The 12458-nt window shown below is 43.7% G+C and overlaps 1 protein-coding gene across 5 annotated transcripts in view; it reads right to left on the minus strand.

Annotated features, from left to right (window-relative positions):
* LOC144592919 (putative tRNA methyltransferase 9B) overlaps positions 1-12458 on the minus strand; it is a 44131-nt gene that overhangs the window by 14545 nt on the left and 17128 nt on the right. The window contains exons 1-2 of one of the 5 annotated variants that reach the window (XM_078398190.1): positions 10037-10115; positions 5490-5644 (exon numbers count right to left, since the gene is read on the minus strand). In XM_078398190.1, coding sequence (XP_078254316.1) covers positions 5490-5644; positions 10037-10077 — 196 coding nt within the window. In that variant the 5' untranslated portion in view covers positions 10078-10115. Of the gene's footprint in view, positions 1-3740; positions 3829-5489; positions 5645-9199; positions 9220-9461; positions 9697-10036; positions 10116-12458 lie in introns of those variants that run through there. The other 4 variants (XM_078398208.1, XM_078398217.1, XM_078398228.1 and 1 more) reach the window with 4 other exon arrangements.

Consider the following 12458-nt stretch of genomic DNA (forward strand, 5'->3'; position numbering starts at 1 on the left):
ATCTCCAGTGGAGGATGACAGGAATAGTGGTTTGATAGTGCTGGGGTCTTGCTGCAATGCCACTACACTCTCCCTGTTGACTACATTTCTGGCATCCCCCACTGGAGATTCCCACACTGCTGTTCACGACTTCCCTCAGACTCAGCTCTTTTACCTTCATGTGCCATGTGCTGGTAATAATCCTGAATTAGTCTGGATCATTGTTGTCTCCGATGGTCTCAGAGGGAGGAACTGAGAGATTTAGTGAAAATAGACTCTGGAATGTGAGAAAGTACACTCAAATCTTGCAATTCATACTGGCAGCACTTACATCAGGGATTGGATTGTCTGATTCCCAGATAGACAATTACTATTGTATCTCATGGCCTTCCCGTCAACAGGCAGCCTCCACTGACAACAATCCAGCTTCTGCTGAGGCATTTCAGTGGACCTGGATTGTTGAGGGGTGGGTAGCCTCAATGTGAGCGAGACCCCAGGAAGGAATCCGGTCTCTGGCTCAGTCTGGACCTGAGGAGCAAGAAGGACTAGTAAAAGTTATCTTCTGCAACAACAAAAAATGGCATAGAGAGTGGATGGGCGAAAGAGGTGACAGCGCAAGGGAGGGGCAGCGATTAGGAAGTTAGATTTAAATAGGTCTATACTCTTTCAGAGAGACTTTTACCCAATGTCACCCACCAAAGGAAATTGACTTCAGTTTGCAAATACAGAATGGGAACGGCTTATTTTCAGTCAAATGTGATTTGCATAGTTAAAAGGTGGGATGGTGGTTGTCCAGTCAATTTCTTAATTTCATGAGCCTTTGGTTGCTTTTGCACAAGAGGGAATGTATTTTTGTATGATTAATTGCAGATTTGGTCACAGTAGGCACCATAAGATGTTTCAATGCAATGGTTTGAAGGTACCATCCTGTCTGATGCTTTGCTCTATCAGAAATAAAATTCCACGTGGTAATGGAGTATTTTATACATGGTAAACATGGGAGATAGAGTCATAGAATGATAGAGTGTGGAAACAGGCCCTTAGGCCCGACTTGACCACAGCGGCCAACATGTCCCAGCTACACTAGTCCCACCTGCCCACGTTTGGTCCATATCCCTCCAAACCCATCCTATCCATGTACCGGTCTAACTGTTTCTTAAATGTTGGGATAGTCCCTGCTTCAACTACCTCTTCTAGCAGCTTGTTCCATACACCCACCACCCTGTGTGTGGAAAAAGTTACCCCGTAGAAAGTCAATGATGGAAAGGTTAATTTGGCACACTGCCAGTTCATAATGGCAGATTTGCAGATGAGTATTGACCAGCATATACTGCTACTGCAACTAACTGGAGAGTACGTTAGGCTTTGGGTCAGACAATCCAGTACATTTCTAACTAAAGAAGCTTAACAAGTTAGTGACCAGTTTGGGAAACGATTTTTAATATGTCCCACACTGGGCAAGGTAAATTCCGTGGGTTATATGCATGGAGTGAATTGTACATCATCTGGTTACAAATGTAAAAAAACTAGTGGGTGAATTTTGCACAGGAAAAGTGCAATTGATAATACGGTGTCAAATAAACACACAAAGGGTTGGAGTAACTCAGCGGGTCAGGCAACATCTCTCGAGAACATGGATAGGTGACGATTTGGGTCGATCCTTCTTCATACTGATTCATGTGTGTCAAGTGATGAGTTGAGCAGGACTTAAGAACAAGAAGACACAAGAAATGCAATGCTGGAAACTTGGTCAAAATGCAAAGGACTGGTGCAACTCAACAGGTCAGATGGCAACTGTGAAGGGAATGAATAGACAACGTTTCAGTTCGGGACCCTTCTTTAGGCAGTCTAAAGAAGAGTCCCGACTTAAAACCTCACCCATCCATTCCCTCCACAGATGCTGCCTGACCTTCTGAGAAACTCAGAAGTTTGTTTTGCTTAAGAAAATGAAGTTTATATAGCAAAGAAAGCAATGAAGGGTGCATAGTGGCACAGTTGACAATACAGCTGCCTCACAGTTCCAGGCATCTGGTTCAATCCTGACCTCTGGTGCTATTTGTGCGGGGTTTCTCCCTGTGGCTGCATGGGGTGTGCTGGTTTTCTTCGACATCTCAAAAAAATGTGCTGATTGGTAGGACAAATGGCTACAACCAATTTCCCCCACCATAGTTGAATGGCAGGAGAATATGTGAGAAAATAATGGGAAGGTGATACGATGCAGATTACCGGGAAATAGGCAGTGGATGGGAATTCATGGTCTTATTCTGAGAACGACACAGACTCAATGAGCCGAATGCCTCCTTCTACATCATAATGAGGCATGAAAATTATTGAAGCTGTTCATTAGAGAGAGTGGTCTTCAGATTCAATTTCAAAAGGGTCTATGCAAAGAACTCATAATAAAATGGCTGCAGCATTTCCCAATATAAGTCAAGAGAATCTTAAAGCAAAAATGCCAAGAGATGATGATAGATACAGAATGCAATCTGATTATTTCCCTGGCAAAAGGAGTGGAAGATTAGTTACGTACAAATTCCACACACAAAATCAATTACAGTAATGTAGTCTCTGAGTATGATTGAGAGGGTCATTACTGATTCTGCCTAGGAATATTGGTGTTACTGTATGTAAGCTAGTATAGATAGTTCATAAAGTTGGTAAATTTGAAACTGTCTGGAAAATTCCAGAGAGATACCAATAAAAACATAGAAATCGGAATTGATCTACTACGTGCAGCGTAGGTTCACTAGGTTAATTCCCGGAATGGCGGGACTGTCGTATGTTGAAAGGCTGGAGCAATTAGGCTTGTATACACTGGAATTTAGAAGGATGAGGGGGGGGCTTATTGAAGCATATAAGATAATTAGGGGATTGGACACAGTAGAGGCAGGAAACATGTTCCCAATGTTGGGGGAGCCCAGAACAAGGGGCCACAGTTTAAGAATAAGGGGTAGGCCATTTAGAACGGAGATGAGGAGGAACTTTTTCAGTCAGAGAGTGGTGAAGGTGTGGAATTCTCTGCCTCAGAAGGCAGTGGAGGCCAGTTCGTTGGATGCTTTCAAGAGAGAGCTGGATAGAGCTCTTAAGGATAGCGGAGTGAGGGGGTATGGGGAGAAGGCAGGAACGGGGTACTGATTGAGAGTGATCAGCCATGATCGCATTGAATGGCGGTGCTGGCTCGAAGGGCTGAATGGCCTACTCCTGCACCTATTGTCTATTGTCTAACAGAAAAATGATTTTCAAAAGAAAAGTGTTAAAGTTTGAAGCAGCTTTTGCCAGATTATTCCGAAGCAGATGATATACCTGTACATTTTGTTTTTAAGTGTGCTTTTTTTACAAAGTTCAATTTTGAGTACTGGAAATATTCACTTCTGTTAACTGACAGAAAAATGGGGCATTTCAAAATCACCAACATAAGTGGATCTCCCTCAGTAGCCCATTCGTCCACAGGACCAGGTCTTCTTGGTGCATTATTGGGACTGTTCACAAGTGATTTGCTTTTGCTGTCTCACACTTGATTGAACGCATTAAGCTATAACAATAACAATTTGCAGTCTACAACTATTTAGTTCCAACTCCATCGTTCAACGATACCACCGTTGTTGGACAAATTATGAATGATAATGAGTCAGAGTATAGATTGAGATTGAGATTGACTGACTAACTGAATGGTGCCAGAACAGCAACCTTGCCCCCCAACATCAGTAAAACCAAGGAACTGATTGTTGACTTTGGAAGAGGAAGGTCGAGGATCCACAAACCTGTCTTCATCGATGGGATGATGGTGGTGGAGAGAGTCAAAAACCTTAAATTCCTGGGAGTGCATATCTCTGAAGAACTGTCCTGGACCTATGCAATCATAAAGAAAGCCCATGAATGCCTCAACGTCTTTAGAAGGTTGAGGAGAATCAGTATGTCAATGAATACTCTATTGAACCTCTACAGGTGTACGGTAGAGAGCGTAGTGACCAGTTGCGTCACGGCCTGGTTCGGCAAATTGAATGCCCAAGATTCAAGAGTTCTTCAGACTCTGCAGACGGGTCCCAACCAGAAACTTCACTGATCCATGTTATTCAGTGATGCTGCCAGACCCATGGAGTTACTCTTGGCTTCACTTGGGAAATGTTACTGCCATTTCATTATCAGTTGTTTATGGAGATACTTATGAAATTTAATCTCTATACTCTAACAAACTGTTTCAATAGTTTTCATGTTTCATTCACAAAGTAAGCCCATGAATTCCCATCTTCTACCTATTTCCCTGCAATCTACATCCTATCACCTTCCCAATAATTCCCTGCTTATTCTCCTACCATCCAATTATAGTAGGAAATTGGTTGCAGCCACTTGACCTACCAACCAGCACGTCTTGGAGATGTGGGAGGAAACCGGCCCACTTCAAGCAGTCAGTTGGGAAAAAATCCACACAAATATCACCAGGATTGACCAGGATTCCTCGAACTGTCAGGCAGTTCTGGCTGCTATGCCACTGTGCCACCCCTTCATGTTACTTTTTGCTGAGTAAACTTCATTTTCTTAAACAAAACAAAAGGGCTTCAGTAACACCTGAGTCAGGCAGCATCTATAGAGGAAATGGATAGGCAATGGATTAGGTCAGGACCCTTCCCCAGACTACCTAAAGAAGGGGTCCGAACCAAAACCACGTCCATCCATTCCCTCCATTGATGCTGTCTGACCAAATTAGTTGCTTGAGTCCTGTTTCACTTACAACTACTCACATGACCCACTTGAAGAAGGGTCCAGACCCGATACTTCACCTATCCATGTCCTCCAGAGATGTTGCCTGACCTACTGCGTTACTCCAGCACAGTGTCTTTTTTTAGTAGACTGAGTCTCTACCCTGAGAAAGATGAGACTGCAGCTGTTGAAATTTTGAATACAAAACAAACTGCTGGAGGAATTCAGCGGGTCAGGCAGCATCCCTGTAGAGAAATAGACAGACAATGTTTTGGGTCGGGACCCTGGTTCACATTGAAGAAGGGTCCCCACCCAAAATATTGTCTCTCCATTTTATTTCCCAGTAAATAAGAGGTGATCTCATTGAAACACAGGGAACTCCTACTGTGGCTTACCAGCATTGATGCGTGTAAGGTTTCCCTGGCAGGTATACATAAACCCAAAGGTCACAGTCTTAAAATAAGGGACTGCCACTCAGCAATTAATTTTCCTCATGCAGAGAGCAATGAATGTTTGGCAGCTGAGAACAGTGGGAGTGGGGGGGTGGGGTTTGTCACCAAGTTAGTATTCAAGGCAGAAAATGACAGAATTCTCGATAAGGGAAGATATAGACTAGTGCAGGAGTACAACCTCAAGGTAAAATATCACCCTTGACATTGAATAGCAGAACTTACACAAGTAGCCAAATGGCCTCCTTCTGCTTCTGAATCTAATGCTCTTAATATCTCAAGGTGCTTCTCAGGTATAAAACAGTAAACAAGAAGTAAGAGAATTACCACACCGGGAAGCATACACTTACGGACGTTGCTTACCTATATCAGCAATGAGGCTGCCTGGTTCTTGGTCCAGGAGGAACTGTCGGACACATGGCCAGGCCTTGGTTTGGAGCTCAGTGAAGTAGGACGCTGTTTGCTCATATACGTGGTGAACATGAGCTTCTTCCAACTGAATGGCTTCTAACTCCATCCTGCGGTAAAAAGGACACACTGGATTTTGGAATAAACTGTATAGACTGGAGCTGATTAGAGCATTTCCTTAAACCATTCAATCAGTTTTGATCCTATATGACAGTGCCTCATGAGCCTTGATTGCAATCTGAACATGCGCCTTGATTGCAATCAGAACCTATTTGAATTGCATTTACTTCAAGGGCATATTTCAAGCCACAAATGATTAACGGTATTGTTGTTGAAGATTTACCTCAAACAAATGCAGCAGTTTGGCAGTCTTCTTGTATTGCTACATGATTAGATTAAAACAAATATCCAAATTAAATGAACCATTTTTATTTCAGACAATTTGCAAATTAGTAGCTAATGGTCCCTAAATTATCCTCGTGGATTGAAAAATATTGATATATCTAAAGATTGTGGAAATATGTTGCATGTCACTCAGAATTTGTGGAGGGACACGGTAAGTTAATATTTCAGATCAGTGACCTTCTCAGATTTGTTGAAAGGTCATTGACGAGATATGTTAACTTGGAAGAATTGACAATGGTCATGCTCCTAGTGTGAGCACTGTCTGTTCTCTGAAATCAGTAACATAATCACTGTTAGTTCACTTGACAATTATATGATCAAATTACTCTCTGTTCCAGCTATTAAATTGAATAGATTACAAATAAATTGCTGTTTCACCTGGAAGGAGTGTCTAGGGCCCTGGACATTGGAGGGAAGGAGGCAGCTGATTAGACGTTGCAATTGCACGTGGAGGGAACAAGGATGCTGATTGAAGAGTGAGCCTGGGTGTAGCAATGCAAACAGCCCCTCAGAATGCTGAAAGTGGAGGGGAGGTTAAGCAGTATTTGCCGGCAGAAGACATGGATATTTGCTGAATATGGTAAAAATGATTTGGAAATTGAAGGTAAAGGAATCCTTACCATGGATCTGACAGAGTCTTGGGAGATGAGTGGAAAATGGGACAGGCCCAGAGAAGAGGGCCTGACAGCCAGAGGAGCATGAAACCCTTCCACAGACGCGCTGCAGAAAGCATTTTACCGGGGAGCATCACAGCATGGTTTGGGAACAGCTCCATCCAAGACCGCAGGAAATTGCAGAGAATTGTGGACGCAGCCCAGACTATCACACAAACCAACCTCCCTTCCATTGTCTCCATCTACACTTCACACTGCCATGGCGAGGCCAGCAGCATAATCAAGGACGAGTCTCACCCCTGTCACTCCCTCTTCTCCCATCAGGCAAGAGGTACAGAAGTGTGAAAACGCACACATCCAGATTCAGGGACAGTTTCTTCTTAGCATTTATCAAGCAACTGAACCATCTTATCAACAACTAGAGAGCAGTCCTGACCTATTATCTACCTCAGACTATCTTAAATCGGACATTACTGGACTTTACCTTGCACCAAATGTTATTTCCTTTATCATGTATCTGTACAATGTGGATGGCTCAATTGTAATCATGTATTGTCTTTCCGCTGACTGGATAGCACGCAATAAAAACCTTTTCACTGTACCCCTGACAATAAACTAAATTAAATTAAATGAAATTAAATTGTAACCCTGAAGGGCAGATCATGAAAGGAGTTGAGGTTAGTGACAGTTTTGGATACAATCTTTAATTGGCTTCTTGGAAGATAAGGCACAACCTGGGTGCTGTAATTGAACATTTGCTTCTGCTTCCTGGCTTGTCCTAACTTTCTTCAGGGGAAGAATATTCAGGATGGATTCACTCGCCCCAATGTGGCTGCAAACACCACAAGCTCAATGGTGAGGGAGCTCAGGGGACCAGCTGCCTAAATACCTCCACAAGCAAAGGAGTGCTCCTATATTATAAGAAAATAACTGCAGATGCTGGTACAAATCGATTTATTCACAAAATGCTGGAGTAACTCAGCAGGTCAGGCAGCATCTCGGGAGAGAAGGAATGGGTGACGTTTCGGGTCGAGACCCTTCTTCAGACTGATGTCGGGGGTGGGACAAAGGAAGGATATAGGTGGAGACAGGAAGATAGAGGGAGATCTGGGAAGGAGGAGGGGAAGGGAGGGACAGAGGAGCTATCTGAAGTTGGAGAAGTCGACGTTCATACCACCGGGCCGCAAACTGCCCAGGCGAAATATGAGGTGCTGCTCCTCCAATTTCCGGCGGGCCTCACTATGGCACTGGAGGAGGCCCATGACAGAGAGGTCAGACTGGGAATGGGAGGGGGAGTTGAAGTGCTGGGCCACCGGGAGATCAGTGGCGTTAATGCGGACCGAGCGCAGGTGTTCAGCGAAGCGATCGCCGAGCCTGCGCTTGGTTTCGCCGATATAGATGAGTTGACATCTAGAGCAGCGGATGCAATAGATGAGGTTGGAGGAGGTGCAGGTGAACCTCTGTCTCACCTGGAAAGAATGTTTGGGTCCTTTGATGGAGTTGAGGGGGGAGGTAAAGGGACAGGTGTTGCATCTCGTGCGGTTGCAAGGGAAAGTGCCCGGGGTTAGGGTGGTTTGGGTAGGAAGGGACGAGTGGACCAGGGAGTTGCGGAGGGAACGGTCTCTGCGGAATGCAGAGAGGGGAGGGGATGGGAAGATATGGCCAGTGGTGGGGTCCTGTTGTAGGTGACGGAAATGTTGGTGGATGATATGTTGGATCCGCTGGCTGGTGGGGTGGAAGGTGAGAACGAGGGGGATCCTGTCCTTGTTGCGAGTGGGGGGATGGGGAGCAAGAGCGGAGCTGCGGGATGTAGAAGAGACCCTAGTGAGAGCCTCATCTATAATGGAGGAGGGGAAGCCCCGTTTTCTGAAAAACGAGGACATCTCGGAAGCCCTAGTCTGAAACACCTCATCCCGGGCACAGATGCGGCGTAGACGGAGGAATTGGGAGTAGGGGATAGACTTTTTGCAGGGGACCGGGTGGGAAGAAGTGTAGTCCAGATAGCTGTGCGAGTCGGTGGGCTTGTAATAAATGTCCGTCACTAATTTTTCTCCTGTGATGGAGATGGTGAGGTCCAGAAACGGGAGGGAGATGTCAGAGATAGTCCAGAGATAGTGCTCCTATATTATGCTGAGAATCACACCCTAAACTGGTCAGCAGCTCCATCCTGCTAGAGTTTAATCCTTCCCTAATATATAGGAATAAGCTGTCAGGTAAATAGTTGTGGCATGTACAATACCAACATTTTAAACACATTTGGACAGGTACATAGACAGGGAAGGTTTAGAGGACATCTTGGTCAGCATGGATGAGTTGGGCCAAAGGGCCTGTTTTTGTGCTGTACTCCCTTCACTGTTCTTATACCAACCCTAAATAACCTGTAACAGTGTCACAGTCTGTCCTGTTCACTCACCTGCCAGCCACGCCCACCACGTTAAGCCAACTCGCCTCACCTGCCAGCCACGCCCACCACGTTAAGCCAACTCCCCTCACCTGTTCACTCATCTGCTCCAGATCACCAATCAAGCCAGCATATAAACCCTTCCTGCACACACACTCTTTGCCAGATTGCTCTTAGCCCTGATGCCAGATTCGCCAGCATTCTCTCGGACTGATGTCCCGTTGCCGTCCCTGCCCGCTCCTGACCTTCATGCTCTTCGTCACCCTGGTGAACGCCTCAGTCCTCTGTCCTCGACCACGAGCAGGTAGAAATAAAGCTCTTTCTAAAACGATTTCCTTGGTTCCGTGTGCTGCATTTGGGTCTACCTGCGGTCCGTTACAAACAGAGTTTTATGCCTCTGCCTTTACTCATCAACCTCAAAAAAATAAAACATTTAAAGCCTAACAAAAGATTCTTAATGTAGTCGATAAGCCTCAACCAACAATCAACTGTTTAAAACATACTTACTTGAATGTAGAGTCGGGAGGGCAGCTTATGGTATAATTATATCAGACAATGCAAAAGGAAGCCTTTCAAGCTGTCATCTTGTTTAATCTTTGAAAGAAATGTTATTTCACATCCTCCTTCCGCAGCCAAGCAAATTCTGTTTGAAAGCTGTTAAATCTGCTTCCTCTATGCTTTTACAAATTGTGTTCCAGTTTGTAACAATTTATGACGTCAAAGCAATTTTCCAAATTTAGACTTTAGAGAGACAGGGTGGAAACAGGTCCTTCAGCATACCGTCCGCCCTGACCAACAATCACCCATACACTAACACTATCCTACACACTAAGGACAATTTACAATTTACAGAAGCCAATTACCCTACAAACGTGTACGTTTTGGAGTGTGGGAGGAAACTGGATCACCCGGAGAAAACCCACACGGTCTCACGGGAAATTTCTCTTCTCATATTTCCGAGCCTATATTTAGAAAGAAGCAACCTTCAAATCAATCCTTAACACAGATATAAAATGTCCCAACTGCATTGTGCTGGTGTTTACATGCTTTTACAATTTAAAAAAATGTAATATATACCATACCTTACATCATGTAAAATGGAGAACGAGTTTGCGGTTACCATAGGAGCTAGTGCTACTTTAATTCCGAGATGTTTCAAGGGTGTTGTTTACTTCTTACTAACAGGGTACAACAGTGCTCTAGTTCATTATGACAATGTATTGATTTTCACAGCTCCTCACTGTTAGCGTCATTAAGCTTTGGAAGAAGTGAAAATAACTAAACACAATGTAAGTCCATTTTCCTAACTGCTTGTTTAATTGTATTTAAAATGGAGAAAAACATGCATGATAATAGGACCAAGCAAATGTGCAAGTAACTGATAATAGAAAAAAATCTCTGACTAAGAGATGTGCCATTAACTGTTAACTGATTCAGTTCTCAAATTAAAATGTCATAAAGCTTTTCAGTGTTGGAATGAAATACGCAGGCCGCCCCAGTCATAATTACAGATTGAAGATGATTCTTCCCCTTGTAGGCAGTTTGGAGCCTCCCCACAGGACTGTTGAGCTAACTGCATACTCTGACATCAGCAGCTTTGTTCACTTGGATGTAAACAGACTTAAAATAGGAACTGATCTTACAGCTTCCCCACAGCCTCCACATCAGCTCCATGTCAGTTAGATCTCGCCTTAAACATTTGTATTCCACGCTGTTCCTGCCTTCCTAGTTCATAATTTATCCCTTTGAGAACCAAATGTCCTTGACACTTATGTAAATATTTATAATTTCAGCGCTTTGATTTCAGAGAGGCTTCGTTGCTGGTTTTAATACAGTAGAATTAGAGGGGAAAGTACAGTATTGCAGAGAGCTGCTTAATTCACAGGGTGTTGGCTGGATTGAACGGAAAATGGTCCGTTGCTAGGAATGTTAATAAAGAAGAAAAAGTCGATTTTCCTCAGGAAAGAACATTAGCCTTCACATTGCATCTAATATATGTGCTGTAACTTGCTTCACTTGCATGCTTGAACTGTGGTTTTCATTAACCATTTCAGCTGAGTGCAGAACTGAGCTGGTAGTGTGCAGAGTAAAGATTGGTGGGAGTGTCACATGGTTGGAAATGTTGCTCCTTACATCAACATATGGTATATTACCATACCCTTATTTCTCATGGCGGCTGGCATGGGAACAAAACAGGGAATAATCAGATACACAAAACACAGTGTTGGAGTAACTCAGCAGGTCAGACAGCATCTCTGGAGAACATGGATATGTGCCATTTCGGGACAGGACCCTTCTTCAGAAAGGTTGATCAGATTTGAGATCCCCCAGTGCAGTCATTTTAAACATGTTTGGAACTGTGATACATTCATCCAACACGTTTGATATTGTCCATTTTTCTCATAAAAACAAAATGGTTTATGTATGCGTAAAGACATGGACTTCAATGTTGACCCTTACTATTTCACACTTTCCACCCTCTGTAACAGGGATGAGAAGGTAAAGAGGGTCAGGAATTTGGCACAATATCAAACTAAGAAAACATGGAGCCTTCTGCATCCATTCCCATTTAAAAAATATATATATAATGAAGGAATCAGCGAGAAAAATTTATAATGACGGAATATCGATGAAACTCCAACAAAAGGCAAAGTTACATAATAATGTTTTACCCATTGGCTCATTCTGCATTCCAACCTAAAATTAACAGAAAGTGAAGGGGAGGTCTAGATCGCGGAATGGCAAATGACCCAGGGGGAAGATGCCAATTCCCAATTGCTCCTTCAGAACTCTCTGGTGGGTTAAGATGAGCAGGGTGGGCTTGCCAACCTCTCAAGAAACCTTTTGGTTGCTCCAGCTCTGGTCTCCATTCTCCCTTAACTCCAATCATTAATCTCCCCACTTCCCGGTCTTCCTGTCCATTTGCGATCTCTCCCCAATCTAACTGTCAGTCTTCCCCATTTTGTAAATCTCTTCTCGTTCCCATTCTTCTCCTCCTCCATTTCCTGATTGTTAGCCAGAGCTTCCATGCTGGATCAAGGACCATCTGCACGATGGTGAACTATAAGATCATAAGACATAGGAGCAGAATTAGGCCATTCAAGCCAACCAGTTTACTCCATCATTCAATCATTGTTATTTTTTTTCCCTCTCATATTATTTTCCTGCCTTCTCCCTGCAACCTTTGACACCCTTACCAATCAAGAATCTATCTATCCCTGCTTCAAAAATATCCAATGACGGCCTCCACAACCATCTGTTGCAATGAATTCCACAGATTCAACACCCTCTGGCTAAAGAAATCCCTCCTTTTCTCCATTCTAAAGATATTCTTTTATTCTGTGGTTGTACCCTCTGGTTTTAGACTTTCCCATGACTGGAAACACCCTTTACATGTCCACTCTATCTAGGCCTTTCATTATTCAGTGGGTTTCAAAAAGATTCCCTCTTATCCTTTTATACTCCAGCGAATCCAGGCCCAGAGACTTCAAACGCACCTCACAG

This window comes from Rhinoraja longicauda, chromosome 1 (assembly GCF_053455715.1).
Source record: "Rhinoraja longicauda isolate Sanriku21f chromosome 1, sRhiLon1.1, whole genome shotgun sequence".
NCBI classification, from domain to species: Eukaryota; Metazoa; Chordata; class Chondrichthyes; order Rajiformes; family Arhynchobatidae; genus Rhinoraja; species Rhinoraja longicauda.